The sequence below is a fragment of the Cetorhinus maximus genome, chromosome 23 (assembly GCF_964194155.1).
Source record: "Cetorhinus maximus chromosome 23, sCetMax3.hap1.1, whole genome shotgun sequence".
NCBI classification, from domain to species: Eukaryota; Metazoa; Chordata; class Chondrichthyes; order Lamniformes; family Cetorhinidae; genus Cetorhinus; species Cetorhinus maximus.
This window is the reverse complement of record NC_135901.1, coordinates 63,630,653-63,652,792: the sequence shown is the minus strand read 5'-3', so window position 1 is coordinate 63,652,792 and position 22,140 is coordinate 63,630,653. Positions and strand designations below refer to the sequence as shown.

The following is a 22,140-nucleotide window of genomic DNA, read 5'->3' as shown; positions in this document are numbered from 1 at the left end:
CATTAACTGGAAAAATCAGATTGGCAGTAATAGCCTGGATGAGGAGTTCTTAGAATGCTTTTGAAATAGTTTCTTAGAGCAGCATGTTCAGGAGCCAATCAGAGAGCAGGTTATATTTGACTTGGTATTGTGTAATGTAACAGGATTAATTAATAATCTCAGAGTAAGGGCACTGCTAGGTAGCCGCGAGCACAATATGGTTGAATTTTACATATAGTTTGAAAGGGAGAAGAGTGGGTCAAAGACTAGTATCTTAAACTTAAATAAGGGCAACTATGTGGGGATGAAAACTGAGCTAGCTGAAGTGAACTGGGAAACTAGCCTAGAGGATAGATGAATAGAGAAGCAGTGGCAGACATTTAAGGGGATATTTCAAAGTATTCAGAATGAGTACATCCTGACCATAAAGAAAAATTATAAGGGGAGGACCCACCATCTGTGGTTAACTAAAGAAGTTAAGGAAAGCATCAGCTTAAGGAAAAAAGCATACAACTCCGCAAAGATGAGCAGCAGGACAGATGATTGGACAGAATATAAAGAACAGTCGAAAATGGCTAAAAGGTTAATCAGGAGAAAGAAATTAGAGTGTGAGAGGAAGTTTGCTAGAAATATAAAAATGGATAGCAAGTGTTTCTACAGGTGCTTAAAAAGGAAAAGAGTGAGCAAAGTGAGTGTTGGTCCTCTAAAGGGTGACAGTGGGAAGTGAATAGTAGATAAGGAAATGGTGGAAGAAATGAATAATATTTTGCTTCTGTGTTCAATATAAAGGATACAAAAAACACTCCAGTAATAGCTGCAAATCAGAAGGTGACAGGAGAAAGGAACTTGGTGAAATTGAAATCACTGGGGAAATGTTACTGAGCAAATTGAAGGAGCTACTGATGTCAAGTCTCTGGGACCCAATGAACTACATCCTTGGGTCTTAAAAGAGGCGGCTAATGCGGTAGTCGGTGCGCTGGTGTTAATTTTCCAAAATTCGCTCAATTCTGGAAAGGTTCCATCAGATTGGAAAGTAGCAAATATATCCCCTCTATTCAAGAAGGGAGGGAGGCAGGAAACAGGAAACTATAGGCCAGTTAGCTTGACGTCTGGCGTGGGGAAGTTATCAGAATCATTCATTAAGGAGGTTATAGCTGGGCACTTAGAAGAGCTCAAGGCAATCGGGAAGAGTCAGCATGGTTTTGTGAAAGGAAAATCATGTTTAACCAAATGATTGGAGTTTTATGAAGGAGTAACAAGCGCAATGAATAAAGGGGAGCCTGTAGAAGTACTGTACTTGGATTTCCAGAAGGCATTTGAGAAGGTGCCACATCAAAGATTATTTTGGAAAATAAAAGCGCATGGTGTAGGGGGTAACTTATTAGCATGGATAGGAGACTGGCTGGCTGGCAGAAAGCAGAGAGTATGTGTAAATGGGTCTTTTTCTGATTGGCAGGATGTGACGAGTGGAGTTCCACAAGGATTTGTGCTGGGGCCTCAACTTTTTATGATTTACATCAATGACTTAGATGAGAGGAGTGAAGACGTGGTAGCGAAATTGGCAGATGGCACAAAGATAGGTAGGAAAGTATGTTGTGAAGAGGACATGAGGAGGTTGCAGATGGATGTAGATAGGTTGAATGAGTGGCCAAAGATCTGGCAAATGGGGTGAAATGTGGGAAAATGTGAAGTTGGTCACTTTGGCAGGAAGAACAAAAAAGCAGAGTATTGCTTAAATGGAGAATGGCTGCTTAATTCTGAGGTCCAGAGGGACCTAGGTGTTCTAGTAAATGAGGCAGAAAAAGTTTGTATGCAGGTACAGCAAGTAATTAATAAGGCTAATGGAATGTTATCCTTTGTTACGAGAGGGTTTGAACATAAAAGTAAGGATGTTATGCTTCAGTTGTACAGGACCGCATCTTGACTACTGTGTGCAGTTTTGGTCTCCTTATTTAAGGAAGGATATAAATGCATTGGAGGCAGTTCAAAGGATGTTCACTAGATTGATACCTGGAATGAGCGGGCTGTCTTATGACGAAAGGTTGGACAGACTGGGCTTGTTTCCACTGGAGTTTAGAAGAGTGAGGGGTGATTTGATTGAAGTATACAAGATCCTGAATGGCCTTGACAAGGTGGACATGGAAAGGATGTTTCCTCTTGTGGGTGAGTCCAGAACTAGGGGGCACTGTTTCAAAATTAGGGGGTCGCCCTTTTAGGACAGCGACGAGGAGAATTTTTTTCTCTCAGAGGGATGTGCGGCTTTGGAATTCTCTGCCTCAGAAGGCGGTGGAGGCGTGATCATTGAATATTTTTAAGACACAGGTAGATAGATTCTTGTTAGGCAAGGGAATCAAAGGTTATTGACGTTAGATGGGAATGTGGAAATTCAAACTCAAGGAGATCAGCCATGATCTTATTGAATGGCACAGCAAACTTGAGAGTCCAAATGGTCCGTTCCTGTTCCATATGTTCTTATGGTCTCTCTCCAGTGTGAATTCGCTGGTGTGTTTGCAAGTGGGGTGACTGAGTGAAACCCTTCGCACAGTCGGAGCAGGTGAATGGTCTTTCCCCAGTATGAAACCGCTGGTGTATTCACATGTGGGATGGCTGAGTGAAACCCTTCCCACACTCGGAGCAGGTGAATGGCCTTTCCCCATTGTGAAACCGCTGGTGTATCAGCAGTTGGGATGACTGAGTGAAACCTTTCCCATATTCGGAGCAGGTGAACGGCCTCTCTCCAGTCTGTAGCTGCTGGTGTCTCAGCAGGCTGGATAACTGAGGGAATCCCTTCCCACACTCAGAGCAGGTGAGTGGCTTCTTCCCATTGTGAACTCGCTGGTATCTCAGCAGCTCAGATGACTGAGTGAATCCCTTCCCACACTCAGAGCAAGTGAATGGTCTCTCCTCAGTGTGAATTCGCTGGTGTGTTCGCAGGTTGGCTGACAGAGTGAATCCCTTCCCACACTTGGAGCAGGTGAACGGCCTCTCCCCGGTGTGACTGCGTCGAAGGATTTCCAGCTGGGATGGGTAATTGAATCCTTTCCCACAGTCCTCACATTTCCACGGTTTCTCCATTGTGCAGGTGTCCCTGTGTCTCTCCAGGTTTGATGATCAATTGAATCCTTGTCCAAACAGAGAACATTTGTACAGTCTCCCCCACTGTGAATGGTGTGATGTTATTTCAGGCTGTGTAACTGGTTAAAGCTCTTTCCACAGTCAGTTCACTGGAACACTCTCATTCGGGTGTGTGTGTGTCTCGGTGCTTTTCCAGACACACTGATGTTTGAAATTTTTTCCCACAGACAGAAGAGACAAACATTTCTCCTTCCACATTCAAAGACTGATGATATTCAGGTCCTGATGAATCGAGTGACTCTGTCAGATCTTGATGTGATGTTTGGTTTGAGTTCCCCCTCTGTAAATCCTCCCCTTCCGATACCCTGTAAAAGGAGTTTACAAAAGTCATCACTGTAAGAACAGGATAGAAATTCAGAGCAGACAATTCTCATTTCTATGGAACATTATTTCCTGTCTTCTTCTCCCAAAGCTGCAAATCCCCGTCCCACACACTCTCCCTCCTCCCTGTGCTGAAGCCAAACAGAGTTTTGGATAATTCTTCCTGTATCTTTTTAACAAATTTGTCCAACTGAAGATAACAAAATGTTTGATCATTCACCCCAGTACTCGTGACAAAACATTAATCTGAAACCCCCTGACCGACCACACAGAATAGCAGATGGTAACCTTGTGTCCAAACCTTACTGTGTGGAGATTTAATGGGTGACTGTGAAGGTGGTTTCTCCAAACCTCCAAGGGTTTCCTTCCTTCCTTCTCTCCCTCTCTAACTAAGTTAAACCATGGGATCAGTTTCATGGCCCATTCTGGTTACTGCTTCTCTTCCTGATGACTAATTAACTCCAGTTAAATACTGAGAAGACTGAAGACACTGTTTTAAATCCCTGCTTCAATCTCCATTTCCCAGGTACAAACTCCATCTCTCTCTCTGGGAACAGTCTGAGATTAAACCAGTCTGTTCACAACCTCGGTGTTACATTTGATCTCGAGATGAGCTTCTGACCTCATATCTGTGCCATCACTAAGACGGCCTGTTTCCACTTGACCTCACCGTGTCTCAATGCTTCTGCTGCTGAAACCCTCACCCCTGCCGTTGTTACCTCCAGACCTGAATGACTATCCCAACACATTCCTGGCTGGTCTCCCACATTCTACGCTCCGTAAACATGAAGCCATCCAAAGATCTGCTGTCCATGTCTTCACTCGTAGCAAGTCCTGTTTCACTATCACCCCTCTGCTTCCTGACCTGCCTTGGCTCCCAGTCAAACAACAACTTGACTTTAAAATTCTCATCCTTGTTTTCAAATCCCTCCATGGCCATGCCCCTCCCTTTCTCTGTAATCTCCTCCAGCCCCATTACCCTTTGAGATATCTGCACTGCTCGAATTCTGGCATTGTACATTCCCTATTTTAATCGCTCCAACATTAATGACCATGCCTGAAGTTCCCTCGTTCACAAACTCTGAAATTCTCTCCCTAAACAGTGCAGTAGATGTCAGGATGCTGAATAAATTTGAGGAGATAGACAGATTTTTAATTAGTAATGGATTGAAAGGTTATGGGGAGAGGGTGGGAAATTGGATTTGAGGCCGAAATGAGATCAGCCATGATCGTATTGAATGGCGGGGCAGGCTCGAGGGGCTGAATTGCCTACTTCTGCTCCTAGTTCTTATGTACACCTCTCCCTCTGTCTGCCACATTTCCCCCCTTTAAGACACTTGAGTATTGCTTAAAAAAAAGACATTCTGTCAAAACTTTTATCTTGTACTCATCAGGACAGACGCAAGGACACTGAATTTCAAAGATTGTCAGTCGGGCTCAAAATGTGGTTCACGTTTGCTTGCTAGAAGCTACAGATATTCATACACAGGGACCTGTCCACTGCAGACAGAAGGTGCATGTCCAGGGATGGGGCTGTTTGTTGAATTAAACAAAAGCATGGAGGATGATAGCTCTTTGGTGCATTCTCCATGGTAATGCCTTGACCAATCAGAGCTGACTGGCCAACCAGTCAACACCCTTTCCTTGTGCAGTATAAATTGTTGTTCGCTGAGAAATTTGTTTTTTTTGCATCTGTCCGGATGAGTGCAACATGAAATATCAGCAATATGTCTCCCTTTTTCAGCAATACTTAAATTCTGTACTGCTGAGTGACTGTGGGTTTATAATTCTATTGTTGCTGATCTAAAACTCCTGGTGAACAGACATTTTATGAATGTCTCCCTCGAGCTGTTGTTCATTGTACCCGTGAGGTTGGCAGCCGCGCATGCGCCCGTCCCGTCTTTGCCCCTATGAAGATGGCGGCCGCGCATGCGCGCGTCCCGTCTTGCCCCTGTGAAGATGGCGGCCGCGCATGCGCCCTTCCCGACATTACCCTATAAAGATGGCGGCCGTTACCTCAGGCTTTCCTCCCGCAGCACCGAGCAAACCCGAGACCGGTGGCTTCTTATTGAGGGTTTGGGGCCGGTACCGTAAGTTTATGAAGTTTCCAAACTCACCCGCCGGCCCTATCTCTGTTCACAGGTTTATTTTCGGCCCTGGATCCGCACTCGGTATTTGTCAAACCCGGATTTTAAATCCAAAACAAAATAAAAACAGAATTACCTGGAAAAACTCAGCAAGTCTGGCAGCATCGGCGGAGAAGAAATCAGTCAACGTTTCGAGCCCTCATGGCCCTTCAGCAGAACTGAAGCATAGTTTCAACAAGGGAGAAATATAAATTGGTTTAAGGTGGGTGGGGGGGAAGAGACACATTGAGGGTGTGGTGTGAGGGGGGGGGGTTAAATCCGTTCGTTCCAGCTCTCTTCCCGTCTGTCTCCACGGACTGCGCATGCTCCGACTCCAAATGATAGGTGGCAGCCCCGGACCAATAGGGACAGGGGGCGGAATTGGAGGACCGAGCGGGAGCAGCTGGTCCTCCAGCCAATCGGAATGAATGAGGGACGGAGCCTGTTGGGCTTGAATTGGAGCATGCGCAGCGCGGTTGGGGATCGGGATGAAGGCGGTCCGGTTGAAAGTCCAGCGGGTGAGAAAGGGCCGAGTGCAGGAGAGGAATGGAGCCGGAGGGTGGACTGGGAGGATTCACAAACACCCGGTGTAGGACTCCAAACCCGGATTACAAACTCCCGGAGCCCAGTTTACACCCAGTGTTTGGAAACTCCTTTTACAGGGGGTTAGAAGGGTAGGATTTACACACAGCAAACTCAAACCCAGAGAAATGTTTGTCTCTTTGGACTGACCTGCTGAAACACATTGAATTCACACTGGCGAGAGGCTGTTCAGTTGCTCACAGTGTGGTAAGAGGTTCAGGACATCATCCCACCTGCTGAGACACTAGCGCATTCACACTGACAAGAGACCTTTTAAATGTCCAGAGTATGAGAAGTGCTTTAAAAGGTGTGGGGAACCTTGCGGGGAGATTTGCTCGTGCTGTCGGTGGGCTCTTAAACTAATTTGGCATGGGGGTGGGATACTGAGTGGAGGTATAGTAGGGGGTGATGTACAGACAAGTATATAAGAAAAAACAAGTCAGTCTGGAAGGCAGGGTGTACATAGTCAAGTTAAGGCACAAGGCAACATGGCAAGGCTGGATGACATTTATTTTAATGTAAGGAGGGTTGTGAGTAAGGCAGATGAGTTGCAGATGCTGATTAACATATGGGGATATGATATCATTGCTATCACGGCGACATGGCTGAGGGAGGGGCAGGACTGGCAGCTCAATATTCCAAGGTATAGAATCTTCAGGTGAGACAGGAAGGGGGCGGAGGTTGTAAAAGAGATGGTGGTGTCACAATATTGATCAAGGAGTCAATTACTGCAGTAAGGAGGGATGGTATCTTAGAAGGTTCCTTAAATCAGGCCGTATAGGTCGAACTTAAAAACAAAAAGGGGGCAATCACATTGTTGGGAGCATACTATAGATGCCCAAACAGTCAGGGAGAGATAGAAGGGCAGATATGTAGGCAAATCTCAGAAGTGTCAAAATAATAGGGTAATAATAGTCGGGTATTTCAACCTCCACAATATTAACTAGGATAGACAAAGTGTGAAAGACTTTGAGGGGGCTGAATTCTTCAAATGTATCCAGGAGAGATTTTCAAGCAAGCACATAAAAAGTCCTACAAGAGAGGTGCTGGACCTTCTTTTAGAGAACAAAGCTGGGCAAGTTGTAGAAGTGTCAGTGGGGGAGCAGTTCAGTGATAATGACCATAACTCATTAAGATTTAAGTAGTTAAGGAAAAGGACGAAAATGGATCGAAAATAAGGGTTTTGAATTGGGGGAAGGCCAATTTCAATATGATAAGACAGGACCTGGCCAAAGTGGACTGGGAGCAGCTACTTGTAGGAAAATCAACATCAGAGCAGTGGGAGTCATTCAAAAAGGAAATAGTGAGAGTGCAGGGCCAACATTTTCCCACAAAGGACCAACAAGTCCAGAGAAACTGGAATGTTGAGGACTTGACAGGATTAGATATGGGGTGAAAAATGGGAAGCTTATGGTACATACTGAGGGCTCAAAACAGCAGGAGACCTTGATGGGTAGAGAAAGTGCAGGGGGTTACTTAAAAAAGAAATTAGGAAGGCGAAGAGGGGGCATGAAAAACACAGTTGGGTGAAATAAGTTAAAATCCAAAGGCATTTTATAAGTATATTCAGGGCAAGAGGATAACAAGGGAAAGATTAGGGCCCATCAGGGACCAAAATGGCAATCTGTGTGAGGAGCTGGAAGATGTAGATGAGGTTTTAAATGAGTACTTTGCATTTGTATTAACTATACAGAAGGACGATGTAGGTATAGAAATCAGGGAGAGGGATTGTAATATACTTGAACAAATGAGTATTGAGAGGGAGGAGGTATTAGCGGTTTTATTGGGCCTTAAAAGTGTATTTATCCCCAGGCCCAGATGAGATGTATCCCAGGTGTTGTGGGAGGCAAGGGAGGAGATTGCAGGGGCCCTGACATTAATTTTCAAATCCTCTCTGGCCACAGGAGGGGTGCCAGAGGACTGGAGGACAGCTAATGTGGTACCGTTATTAAAGAAGAATGTTAGGGATAAACCAGGGAGCAAACAGGCCAGTGAGTCCAACATCAGTGGTAGGGAAACTTTTGGAAACATTCTGAGGGACAGAATTAATCCCCACGTTGAGAGGCAAGAATTAATCAAGGATAGTCAGCATGGCTTTCAGTGAGAGATCATGTCTAACAAATTTGATTGAATTTTTCGAGGAGGTGACGAGGTGTGTAGATGAGGGTAGTTCAATTGATGTAGTCCACATTGAATTCTCTGAGGCTTTTGACAAGGTCTGACATGGGAGACAGGTCCAGAAGGTAAGAGCCCATGTGATCCAGGGCAATTTGGCAAATTGGATCCAGAATTAGCTCAGTGTCAGGAGGCAGAGGGTGATGGCCAAAGGTTGTTTTTGTGACTGGAAGCCTGTGTCCAGTGGCGTACTGCAGGGTTTGGTGCTGGGTCCCTTGTTTTTAGTGGACATTAATGATGTAGACATAAATGTAGGAGGTATGATCAGTAAGTTCACAGGTAACACAAAAAAATCACTATTGTGGTAACTAGCGAGGGGGAAATCCTTAGACAACAGGACAATATAGACGGACTGGTCAGATGGGCAGAACACTGGAAAATGGAATTTAATCCCAAAAAAGTGTGAGGTGATGCATTTCGGGAGGACTAACTAGGCAAGGGAGTACATGATGAATGGTAGGACCCGGGAAGTACAAACCCTTGGTGTGCATGTCCATAGATCCTTGAACATAAGAACTAGGAGCAGGAGTGGGCAATTCAGCCCCTCAACCCTGCCCCGCCATTCATTACAATCATGGCTGATCTCATTTTGGCCTCAACTCCAATTTCTCTCCCTCTCCACATAACCTTTCAACCCATTACTAATTAAGTCCATGTGGTGAAGATGCTCGCACAATGCTGGTAGGTAAGGAGTTACAGGTTATTCACCCAGCGATGAGGAAGGGACATTGATATATCTCCAAATCAACAACAACAATTTGTGTTTATATCACACATTTATTGTTATTTAGTTTACCAAGACATTTCACAGAAATGTTAGAAACCATGGAGATACTCGTGCAGGTGGCCAATAATTTGGTCAAAGAGGTCGGTCTGAAGGAATATCTTAAAGGATGCAAATGAGGTAGAGAGGCGGAGAGGTTTAGGGAGGGAATTCTAGAGTCTTGGAAACTGACAGAATGGCAACCAGTGATGGAATTATTAAAATCAGTAATTCTCGAATTCGAGAAGAGCAGATATCTCGGGGGGATTGTGAGGCTGGAGGAGGTTACAGAGATAGGAATGATCACAACCATGGAGGAAAACAAGGATGAGAATGTGAAAATTTAGGTGCTGCTTAAATGAGTGCCTTCAAATCATCTGTATAGTTTGTGAATGGCTGTGAGCCAAGCACTGATCCTTGCAGTATCCCATAAATAACAGCCTGTCATCCTGAGAATGAGACATTTATTCCGACTCTCTGTTTTCTCTCTGTTCATCAATTCTCAATCTATAACAGGATATTACCCCAATCCCATGCACTTGAATTCTGTTTATTGACATCCTGTGCTTTGTTTAGTAACCTTCTCTCTCTGTCTCTCCCACTCCTCTCTCTCTTACTCTCTCTGTCACATTGAATTCTCCAGCCCAGTGAGTTGTGGATGCTCCATCATTGAATATATTTCCGGCTGATGTGGAGAGATTTTTGGTCTCTCAGGGAGTTGAGGGATATGGGGAGTGGGCGGGAAAGTGGAGTTGAAGCCCAAGATCAGCCACGATCGTATTGAATGATGGAGGAGGCTCGACGGGGTGTAAGGACTTCTCTTGTTCCTATTTCGTATGTTCTTATAGAGGCCAGAGTCTTGTGTTGGCCCAGTCCGGGTGGCAGGTTCCCTTCCCTGTTGGACATTAGTGAACCAGTTAGGTTTTTATCACGATCCAGCAATTTTCATGGTCACTTTTTCCCAGTGCCGGCCCCACAAATTCCCAGATTGATTCAGCTCAATTTCACAACCTGCCTTTGTGTTTTTGTAGGTTCTCTCTCACTCCCTTTTTTCTGTTTTAAATCAATTTCACAGGGTATTAGAAGGGGAGGATTTGCAGTCGGGAAACTGAAACCAAACATCACATCAGGATCTGACGGAGTCGCCCAATTTATCTTAAACTGAGTATCTTCAGATTTTGAACATGGAAGGAAAAAGCACCGTTCACAGTGGGGAGACACCGTACACGTGTTCTGTGTGTGGACGAGGCTTCAGCCAATCATCTGACCTGACGGAGCATAAATGCAGTCACAATGGAGAGAAACCGTGGAAATGTGGGGACTGTGGGAAGAGATTCAAATCCCCATTGGAACTGGGAACTCATTGGTGCACTCACACTGGGGAGAGACCATTCACTTGCTCTGAGCGTGGGAAGGGATTCACTCAATTAGCCAACCTCATGGGACATCAACGTGTTCACACTGATGAGAGACCATTCAGGTGCTCTCACTGTGGGACTGAGTTCAGACGATCATCTGAACTCATTGCACACCAGAGAGTTCACACTGGAGAGAGGCCATTTACCTGCTCCGAATGTGGGAAGGGATTCAGTCAGTCATCCGGCCTGCTGAGACACCAGAGAGTTCACACTGGAGAGAGGCCATTTACCTGCTCTGAATGTGGGAAGGGATTCACTCAGTCATCCAACCTGCTGCTGCACCAGAGAGTTCACACTGGAGAGAGGCCATTTACCTGCTCGGAATGTGGGAAGGGATTCACTCAGTCGTCCATCCTGCTGAGACACTAGAGAGTTCACACTGGAGAGAGGCCATTTACCTGCTCCGAATGTGGGAAGGGATTCACTCAGTCATCCAGCCTGCTGCTGCACCAGAGAGTTCACACTGGAGAGAGGCCATTTACCTGCTCCGAATGTGGGAAGGGATTCAGTCAGTCATCCAACCTGCTGCTGCACCAGAGAGTTCACACTGGAGAGAGGCCATTTACCTGCTCCGAATGTGGGAAGGGATTCAGTCAGTCATCCAACCTGCTGATACACCAGAGAGTTCACACTGGAGAGAGGCCATTTACCTGCTCTGAATGTGGGAAGGGATTCAGTCAGTCATCCAGCCTGCTGAGACACCAGAGAGTTCACAAGTAACTGTCGTGATGGGATTTTGCTCTTAATAACATTCAGGACTGAAGTATGTTCATTATAGTGTGTTTCTGTAGACACTAATAAACTCCAGCCCACTTAGATAAAAGTCAAATTAATCAGCATTGTGTTATACACAATGTGTTGAACCTTTTTACTATTTTTAACACGTTAGTTCCTTTTTGACATTAATAAACTCCAGCTCTGTATAAAATTGGAATAAATCAGCTTTGCGATAAACAGTTGAGTCGTTTTGATATTTCTAGCACCAGTTAGTTCCTTTTGAAGGGCTCTCCCTCTCCCCTGTCTCCTCCATCCTCACCTCTAGCAACAAGTGTGAGGAGCTCACGGAGATTCTTTGTCACTAAGATTGAGACAATCTGATCAGCTGCCTCTGCTGTTTCCCTCCCTTTCACTAGCCCACCGGGATAAACTATCTCTAAAGATCCCCCTTGTCCGAGCCTGAACTCGTGATTAAATGACAAAGGGGATGATGGTGCAAGGCAGCATTGCGTGATAATGAGACAAGGAAATCAACTAATGGAACAAGTGGAGAAACAACACAGGCCCAGAGGAGGGATAAATGGTAAAAGAAGAACCATTACCAGCACCTACTGTCAGAAAAAATGGGAGCAGTGGTTATGATCTGAAATTGTCAAAAGGAATGTTGAGCTCAGAAGGATGTAAAGTGTCCAATGAAAGATGGGCTGCTGTTCCTCGAGCTTCCATTGAGCTTCATTGGAACAGTGCAGGAGGCCGAGGTCAAAATGGGAGTGGGTGGAGATTAAACTGGTAAATGACCAGAACCTCAAGGTCACACTTGGAGACTGCAAGGCGATGTTCCATACAGCAGTTACCCAATTGGGATTTAATCTCCTCAATGTAGAGAAAACCGCACTGCGAATAGACAATACTGAATAGCAAGAAGTACAAGTAAATCACTGTGCCCCTTGGAAAGTGTTTGGGGCCTTGGAATGTGGGAAGGGAGGAGGTGGACGGGTGCTGCTGCATCTGCTGTGCATGAATGGAAATAATTCACAGTGATGTTCATAAGAACACAAGAAATAGGAGCAGGGTTGGACCAAAAGGCCCCTTGAGCCTGCTCCACAATTAAATTTTCTTCCAGCTCAACTCCACTTTCCCATCCTATTACCATATCCCTTAGTGCCCAAATATTTATGGATTTCCATCTTGAACATATCAAGATGGAGAACAACAGACTCAGTGCAACTATTAATCTGGGAAATGCACAGACAAGGTGCATGTGTATTACAAATTCACCTCTTCACTGCTTGGTAATCATGTTAAATGAGCTTTACACTGACCCCATGCTGAAATCTAGTCATTCTCTGACAGGTATTCTTAATGGCATAATTAGCAAATTTAGAATGAAAAATACCCTCTGCTTCACTGTAAGGCTGAGAGACAACTTTGTAATTGATTCATAATGTCACAGACTGGCTCATTAGATCTGCTCATTTCATCTAATCTTACTTTCAGCTAATGGGAGAATGGCTGAAACAGGGGGTGGTGAATAACAGCTCGAAACCACAGTCCCCTCTCCCACTGCCATAATGATCCTTACAACATACAGGAATTTGGGACAATGTGACTTTGATGCTCAGATTAGCTCTGCCTCCATATTATAGGAAGGAGCGAAGCACTGGGGATGGTGCAAAAAAGATTTACTGGAATGATGCCAGAATTGGAAAATATGTCAAATTCACAAAGATTTAACAGATTGAAAAGTTTTTCTCTGGAAAAGAAAGTGAGGGATGACTTGACTAAGGCCTTTAAGATAATGAAAGTGGTTGACAGGGTAGACAAGTGGAAGAGTTTTCCACTTGTAGATGGTTGAGAATAAATATACGTTAGTCATCAATAAATCTAATGCACAATTCATTTGCAACTTCTTCAATCAGAGATAAAAGCAGAAAATCATGGAAATACTCAGCACATCCAGGAGAATCTGTGAATTGAGAAATAGAGTTAAGTTTTCACGTCTACTCACTGATGCAGTGCAGTTCTGATGGAAAGTCACAGCCCTGAAATTTAAATACATCTTTCACTCTCCACAGACACTGCCAGATCTGCTGAAAATTCCAATATTTTGTTTTTTTATTTCAGATTTGCAGCACCACCTTTCTCTAACTGTGGTTGAGAATGTAGAGCTCATTCTCAGAAGGGTTTGAGATCCCAGTGTGAGCTGAAACTCATGTTGCAAAATCACACCATGAAATCACACCAGCTGAATGTGGAAATGGATTCACCTCGTTATTCCATTTTCTGACACAGCAGCACAGTCATACCTGTGGGAGACGTTCAGATACTTCATGTATGCAACCCTTTGCTCACTGCCCACCTGCTAACACTCCAGTTTTAGAAGGTCAAAGGATTAGATCCACAATTGCTACATTCCATCTGACAAGACAGAGTTTCAGTAGTCAGAGTATGGGAAGAAAAATCACTTGTCTGCGCCACTGCTGAGACTCCAGTGAGTTCAGATCTAACTGTCAGGGTTTGCTCTGTTGTTAATTACACCCAGGACATAACTATGGTGGAGGGGCCGTGCACTATGGTTGCCTTATCAATATTCATAATTTTATATATTGGCCCTATGGCGCCAATCATCATCGGATAATAAAACATAATTATCTTATCAGAAAAGACCGTTCAATGGCGGTATGTTTACCCAGGATTCAGTGGGGGACAGAATATGCTCTATCCTCACGACAGGCGGTTCTCGCGCAGGCGCAGTGGCTGGCAGTGACTGATACATGCGCATTGCGATCTCTGACTGGAGCATGCGCAGTACCATCGGTACCTGGAGCTGGTGGATGACGCAAAGAAATGGCGAACACACGCTGGTAAAAGGAGCCGGTGAGTGGGGGAGGGATGGAGGCGGCGGAGAGGACGGGGAGGCTTCATGAAGACCCTGTAAATGTCTGAAATCTTGAATAAGAAGCTACCGGTCCTGCGGTTACACCGAATGGAGAGGGGACAACTCTGACCCGCGTCGTCTCTCGGAGACAGGCCCGAGTTAACAACCGCCATCTTTATAGGGGGCAATGTGCAGCAGGGCGCATGCGCGGCCATCTGGTCCAGGTAGCAGGAGGAGAGAATGTTGTTCATTTCTATCCTGGACTGACAGGGATGGATTTTGGAAACTCCTTTTCCAGGGGGTTAGAAGGGGAGGATTTACACACAGCAAACTCAAACCAAGAGAAATGTTTGTCTCTTCTCAATTTCTATCTAGGACTGACGGTTAGTGTTTTTGTAAATTTCTGATACTGGATCTTAGAAGTGGAGGGTTGACAGACGGGAAACTCAAATCAAACATCAATTCAGATCTGGCAGAGTTACTCAATTCGTGAGGACCTGAATATCATCGGCCTTTAAATCTGGAAGGTAAACAGTTGGCCTGTCTGTCTGTGGGCAAAGGTTACTTGTAGGAGAAAGAATAATTAACTGGGGAAAGCCAACTTCAATAGGGTGGGAATGGATCTGACCCAGTAAAGTGGAATCAAAGGTCGGCAGGAGAAACTGTAATTGAGGAATGGGCTGCCTTAAAGAGGAAATAGATCAGACATAGTAATGACATATTCTTACAAATGAGGAAGGTGTGGCTAACATATCCACAGCTCACTAAATAAGAGAAGAGATTAAGATGAAGATGAATAAGTCTGCTAACAGAGATATCAGGTGGCTAATACAACCGAGAGACAGGATAAAGAAAGAATATTCAGAGAGAAATTGGAAAAAGAAAGTAAGAGAAGCAAAGAGAGAGTATGAGAAGAAACTGGCAGCTAACATGGAAGGAAATCAAAACACTTTCTCCGTCTTATACCTAGTAACAGGGTGGTAAAAGGAGAAAGGGGCTGATTAGGGATTTAAAAAAAGGTGATTTACCCATTGGGACAGGGGGCATGGATGGGGTATAAATGAATATTTTGCATCTGTCTTTACCAAAGAAGATGATGCTGCGCAGGTCATGGTTAAAGAGGAGGTAGTTCAAACACTTGTGGTGTTTAATATCGATAAGGAGAAGGTATTATATAGGCTGTCTGATAAAGTTGACAAGGCACCAGGATTGGATGAGATGTATCCAAGGATACTGAGGGAATTCAGAGTGGAAATTGTGGAGGCACTGACCATATTATTCCAATCTTCTTCAGACCCATGTGTGGTGACAGAGAACAGGAGAATTGCAAATCATACACCTTTGTTCAAAAAGGGTGTAATGATAAGCCCAGCAACTACCAGACCAGTCAGTTTAGCCTTGCGAGTGATAATTCTGGGCAAAATTAATAGTCACTTAAGCAAATGTGGGCTAATTCAGGAAAGCCAGCACAAGTTTGTTAAGGGAAAATCATGTTAAACTAACTTGCTTAAGGTTTTTCAAGAGTTAACAGTGTGGTTGATGAGGGTAATGCTGTTAGTGTGGTGTACATGGTCTTCCAAATGGCATTAGGTAAAGTGCCACATAACAGACTTGTGAGCAAAGTTATAGCTCATAGAACAAAATGGGCAGCAGCAACATGGGTACAAAATTGACTGAGTGACAGGAAACAGACGGTAATGATTTTTCAGAATGGAGGAAGGTTGAAAGTGGATTTCCCCAGGAGTCAGTGTTAGGACTCCTGCTCCTATGACCTAGACCTTGGTGTTCAGGCACAATTTTGGAATTTATGGGCACAGACTGTGTAGAAGGTCCTTTCTCTGGTGGACCTTAGTGAACCAGTTGAGTTTTTGTGACAATCCAGCATCTTTCATGGTCACTTTTTCCTATTGCCGGCCCCACAAATTCCCAGATTCATTCAGCTCAGTTTCACAACCTGTTTTAGTGGGTTCTCTCTCATTCCCTCTTTCTGTTTTAAATCAATTCCACAGGATATTAGGAGAGGATTTGCAGTCAGAAAACTGAAACCAAACATCACATCAGGATCTGATGGAGTTGCACAGTTTATCGTAGCCTGAATATCATTGGATTTTGAACATGGAAGGAAAAAGCACCGTTCACAGTGGGGAGAAACCGTACACGTGTTGTGTGTGTGGACGAGGCTTCAGCCAATCATCTAATCTGGCAGGACATAAATGTAGTCCCAACAGGGAGAAACCGTGCAAATGTGGGGTCTGTGGGAAGGGATTCAATTACATGGAAAGACATTGGTGCAGTCAAACAGCAGAGAGACCATTCATCTGCTCCGAGTGTGGGAAGGGATTCACTCGTTCATCCTACCTACTGAAACACCAGCGAGTTCACACTGACGAGAGATCTTTTAAATGCCCAGACTGCGGGAAGTGCTACAAAAGTTCCTGGGAACTGATGTCCCATCAACGTGTTCACACTGACGAGAGACTGTTCAGCTGCTCTCACTGTGGGACTGGGTTCAGGCGATCATCTCTTCTGACTGTGCACCAACGAATTCACACTGGGGAGAAGCCATTTATCTGTTCCAAGTGTGGGAAGGGATTCACTCAGTCATCCAACCTGCTGAGACACCAGCATGGTCACACTGGAGAGAGGCATTTCACCTGTTCAGAATGTGGGAAGGGATTCACTGATTCATCCCATCTGTTGATGCACCAGCGGGTTCACAGTGAGGCGAGACCTTTTCAATGTCCAGACTGTGGGAAGTGCTATAAAAGTTCCGGGGACCTGATGTCCCATCAACATGTTCACACTGACGAGAGACCGTTCAGGTGCTCTCACTGTGGGACTGGGTTCAGGCAGTCAGCTAATCTTATTTTACACCAGCGAGTTCACACTGGGGAGAGACCTTTCACCTGCTCCGAGTATGGGATGAGATTTACTCAGTCATCCAACCTCCTGAGACACCAGCGAGTTCACGAGTAACTACAGTGATTGAGTTTTGCAACTGAACCATGTTTCACTGGGGTCTGTTTCTGCTGATGTTAGTAAACTCCAGCCCAGTTATAGGTGTTAATGTTCTGGATAAAAATAAAATCATTAAGCTTTTTATTAAATAGATGATGTTGAATCTTTTTACTATCCCTAAGACATTAGTTCCTTTTGAAGGGCTCTCCCTCTCCCCTGTCTCCTCAATCCTCACCTCCAGCAACAAGTGTGAGGAGCTCATGGAGCTTCTTTGTCACTAAGATTGAGACAATCCGATCAGCTGCCTCTGCTGCTTTCTTCCCTTCCACGAGCCCATTGGGACAAACTTTCTCTAAAGATCCCCCATGTCCGAGCTCTGAACCCACATCTTTCTCCAGTTTCTCTCCCATCTCCCCTTCCTGCCCTCTCAGAGCTCACTTTGTCCATGAGACCCACCTCCTGCTCCATCGACCCAATTCCCGCTAAACTGCTGATCACCCATTTTCCCCATGCTCATTGATATTAATGGTTCTCTCTCTCCTGGTACTGTCCATCTCTCCTTCAAATCTGCCATCATCACCTGTCCTGAATAAAACCAACACTTGACCCCACTATCCGATTAAACTCCCGCTCCAGCTCCAACCTCCTTTCGCTCTCCAAAGTCCTGGTCACCTCCCAAATCTATGTCCACATTTCCCAGAACTCCATGTTTAAATCCCTCCAATAAGATCTCTGTCCCTGTCACGGTATCGAAACAGCTCTTCCCAAAGTCACCAATGACACCCGATGTGAATGTGACAAAGGAAAACTCCCTCATTGTCCTTCTCGGCCTGTCCGCAGCCTCTAACAACATGGACCAAACCGTCCTCCTCCAATGCCTCTGCACTGGTGGCCAGCTGGGTGGGACATGATGAAACAATGTACAAACAATTCAAGGGCTGACTGACTTCAAGAAATAACCGGGCAGACAGGGAATGTCACTGATACAACGAGGAGAGTCCGTAGTTACAGTGAATGAACCGACAGAAGGGTGTTGTGGATTATCTAAGACACTCGGCATGAGTCAGCTGTGTGATGGAAAAGCAACATTAACGACAAATATGGGGATACAGGAGAGCCCCAAAGACATCTCATCGATACAAGTTTCTCCCGTATGTTTGGAGTATTTTGTAGACATTACAGCATTGATCATGATTACAGAATGAACCGTGTGCCCTTGTTTATAATTTCAATCCTGTACGTTCATGCCTATGTAGAAATGGTCTGCACCCATAGTTGGTTCCTCTGTTATTCCCCTCCCACCCCACACCACAAGTGCACTTCCTCTGACCTCCTTGACTTTCTAGCTCCTTCTCACTGTCTCCCCTTCCACCAAAAATCAGCAAATTGTTAAAAAAGTCAATGTAAAAATAATGTCGAACCTTGTAATCCCGACATTAGCAAGAAGTCCCCTTATGTCCCCGTTGGACATCTGTCCATTCGACCATACCCTAATCCTTCTGTTAGTCCTAAATTATGTCAGTTAGACTAAGCAGAATTAATAACTTGAAGCATCTATGTGTTAATGACGCATCCCCCCCTTTCAAGGTTTAGGACAGGTTAGGAAGAAGGTTCATATTGTCATCATTCAGAACAACCCAGATTACAAAGGAACAACTGATCTCAAAGACAACCTCTTGTAGTGTGTGTGGAGGGGGTGTGCTGACTCAGGTTTAAATGGGTTAAATGAGATATGTTTTCTATATTAGACAATCACATTAAAATCTGGAACTCAGATGGCGATATGGATTTGTGTTAGGTGGGAAGATCTGGATCAGTGTATTACTCCAGGGAGCCTGAAGATCAGAGGGACAGTATTTCAGAACTGATTCCTGTGATAGCAGCAATCCCATTGCTGTCTGTGAAAAAAACCGATGGAAATATTTAAAGTGGAAATCCATTGGCGCTTCGGAGGATGATGCACACAAGGAATTTGTGAATTATCTAAGGATAATGGTGAGAGGAAAAGAATGGATCTGGAAAGCAGCAGACACTTCATGTTGCTCCAGGAGAAGTGGGGCCTGGTTGTGTAGATGTCAGGTTTTACACAGCACACGGTCAGCCTGTGGTTTCACCCTGGATGAAGGATCTCCGAATCGTACCATTCACATCACTGGATGAGATTCTCAGGAGCCATGTTGTCTGCTTGGAGAGGAAGGTTTGTGTTATAGCTAATGAGAAGCAGCACAGACAACCACACACAGAGACCCACACACACATTCTCTGTCTGTCTCACACACACTCAGACAACCTCTCTACACCCACACACATTTACACACACTTCCACACTCAGGGACACACCCGCACTCATACAAACAGACACATGAGGGCACATCCTGTCCTATCAGGTGGACAACACCGACCAAAGTGACTAATACTGGGGATAAAGTATTGGTGCCTGTGAAGAACACTGTTTTTGGCACATCCAAGTCAACATCACCCTCCATAGCCTGTGAGTGGTTTTGACCATCCAATCTCACCCCTTTCTCTGAACATTAAATCTATATTGAACAACATCTGGGACAGAGGCTACAACACAATTAGAACAATGAGCTGTCTACTGCCAGTGACAGTGGGAGGTAGTGTAAATTTCAGAACAACATCCTGGATAATTACAGCCTCTAATTTCCTCTTGGAATGACTAAAAATGTCAATTCCTCTCATGTTGATGATCTGTTTGATGAGAGAATTCTGAGACAGGTCACATGGGGAAAGAATATAATGTTGTTTTGACTCTGTCTAATATTCCCCTGAGTTTGTTCATTGCTGCCCCAATGTCCTGAGACATGTTCCTATGTTCAAAAGGAACTAATTTGTGTCAGCAATATTAAAAAAGACTCAATACACCATGTGTTTAACACAAATCTGATTGTTATCCAGAATATAAACCCCTATAACTGGGCTGGAGTTTATTACCATCAGCAGAAACAGACCCCAATGAACATGGTTCAGACCTGGATGTGATTCACAGCAAAATCCAATCACTTGTTAATTGTGAACTCGCTGGTGTCTCAGCAGGTTAGTGACTGAGTGAATCCCTTCCCACATGTCAATGGCCAGCATGTGAATGGCCTCTCTCCAGTGTGAATTTGCTGGTGTACAGTGAGTTGAGATGACCACCTGAACCCAGTCCCACAGTGAGAACACCTGAACGGTCTCTCGTCAGTGTGAACACGTTGAGGGGACATCAGTTCACTGGAATTTTAAAGCACTTCTCGCAATCTGGGCATTTAAAAGTCCACTCGGCAGTATGAGTTTGTTGATGTGTCTGTAGGTGGGATGACTGAGTAAATCTCTTGCCACACTTGGAGCAGCTGAACAGCTTCTCTCCAGTCTGAACCTGCTGGTGTCTCACAAGGTTGTTTGAAGGGGTGAATCTTTTCCCACACTCAGAGCAGCTGAATGGCCTCCTCTCAGTGTGAGTTTGTTCGTGTCTCAGCAGGCTGGATAACTGAGTGAATCCCTTCCCACACTCCGTACAGGTGAATGGCCTCTCCCCAGTGTGAATGTGCTGGTGTATTGTGAGTTCTGATAAATATATGCTTTCTTTACCACCTGATCCACCTGTTCTGCCACCTTCAGGGACCTGTGGACATGGACTCCAAGGTCTCTCACTTTTTCTACCCCTCCCAATATTCTCCTGTTTATTGTGTATTCTCCAGCTTTGTTTGCCCTCCCCAAATGCATTAGCATTAATTTTCTTTCTTTTTTACAGCTGATTTAAGGTTGCAGATTTTGCTCCGAATATTAAGTTGGGATTGATATTCAAAGTTAACTATTTAACTGCAGCAACAACTTCAGCTGGGAGTCAGTGAATTAAGAGGAAAGATCCTAGACAGCGGATTAAGAGGTAAGATCCCAGACAGTGGTTCTTCAAGGTACACTGCAGGCCCGACAGCTCAATCAGCTCCACTCTCAGCTCAGGAGAGCTCAACAACTCCACATCCTGTCCACAGGGGAGTTCTCCTGGTGCAGTGGGACCAACATTCGTGCTTTAACTAACAGCACCAAAAAAACTAGATTAATTAGTTAGTCTGATTGCTGTTTGTGGAATCTTACTGTGCACAAACTGGCTGTCATGAAACAGGAACAACTTATATAAAACATCCCAAGGTGCTTCAGAGGAGTTTCATAAAGAAAAAACTGACAAGTTACATAGGGAGATATTAGGGTCAATGGACAAAGCCGTGATTGAAGAGGTAGATTTTAACCAACATCTTTAATCAGGAGAGAGAGGTGGAGGGGGTGGAGAAGTTGAGGGAGAGAATTTCAAAGCTTCACACCTAGGCACGGCCATCAGTGGTGGAGTAATTAAAATCAGGGATGCCAAAGTGGCCAGGAGGATGAGTGCTGAAATCTAGGAGGGTTGTAGGACTGGAAATTAGAGAGATGGAGAGGGATGAGGCCATGGAGGGATTTGAAACAAGTATGCAATTTTAAAATGGAGACATTGCTTGACCAGGAGCTAATGTGGGTCAATGAGCACAGGGGTGATGGGTGAACGGGATTTGAGGTGAGAACACACAGGCACAGAGTTTTGGATGATCTCATGATTCCGTGTGGGACGGGGTGAATGTGAGAGCCCGGCCAGGAATGTATTGGAATCATCAAGTCTAAAGGTAACACGGACATGGATGAGGGTTTGAGCAGCAGATGAGCTGGGGGTGAGGTGGAGACAGGTGACATTATGGGGATTGAAATATCTGGTGTTAGTGATGGTGTGGATATGTGGTCAGAAACTCATCTTGGAGCCAAATATGACATCAAGATTGTGAACAGTGTGGTTCAGCCTCAGACAGTTCCCAGGGAGAGGGATGGACTCGGTAGTTAGGGAACGGAATTTGTAGTGGTGACCAAAGACAATGGCTTTGGTCTTCCCAATTTTTAATTGGTGGAAATTTCTGCTCATCCAGTACTGGATGTGGGATAAGCAGTTTGATAATTTAGTAACAGTGGAGGAATGGAGAGGGATGCTGGTGATGTAGAGCTGGGTGTTGTCAGTGTACATGTGAAAACTAACACGATGCTTTTGGATGATGTCACCTAGTG

General features: G+C 44.8%; 3 protein-coding genes across 3 annotated transcripts in view; 1 reads left to right on the top strand and 2 right to left on the bottom strand.

The window, feature by feature from the left end:
• LOC144697683 (uncharacterized) overlaps window positions 1-5,603 on the bottom strand; it is a 672,764-nt gene extending 667,161 nt beyond the window's left edge. Inside the window, exon 1 of the mRNA XM_078569698.1 lies at window positions 5,553-5,603. The gene's annotated coding sequence lies outside the window, so the exon portion shown is untranslated. The remainder of the gene's footprint in view (window positions 1-5,552) is intronic.
• LOC144698082 (uncharacterized) overlaps window positions 1-22,140 on the top strand; it is a 126,372-nt gene that overhangs the window by 35,236 nt on the left and 68,996 nt on the right. The window contains 2 exon segments of the mRNA XM_078570005.1: window positions 5,352-5,520; window positions 10,461-11,215. Coding sequence (XP_078426131.1) covers window positions 5,352-5,520; window positions 10,461-11,215 — 924 coding nt within the window.
• Window positions 18,976-22,140, bottom strand: part of LOC144697680 (uncharacterized) — a 242,269-nt gene continuing 239,104 nt past the window's right edge. The window contains exon 3 of the mRNA XM_078569696.1: window positions 18,976-19,035. Coding sequence (XP_078425822.1) covers window positions 18,976-19,035 — 60 coding nt within the window. The remainder of the gene's footprint in view (window positions 19,036-22,140) is intronic.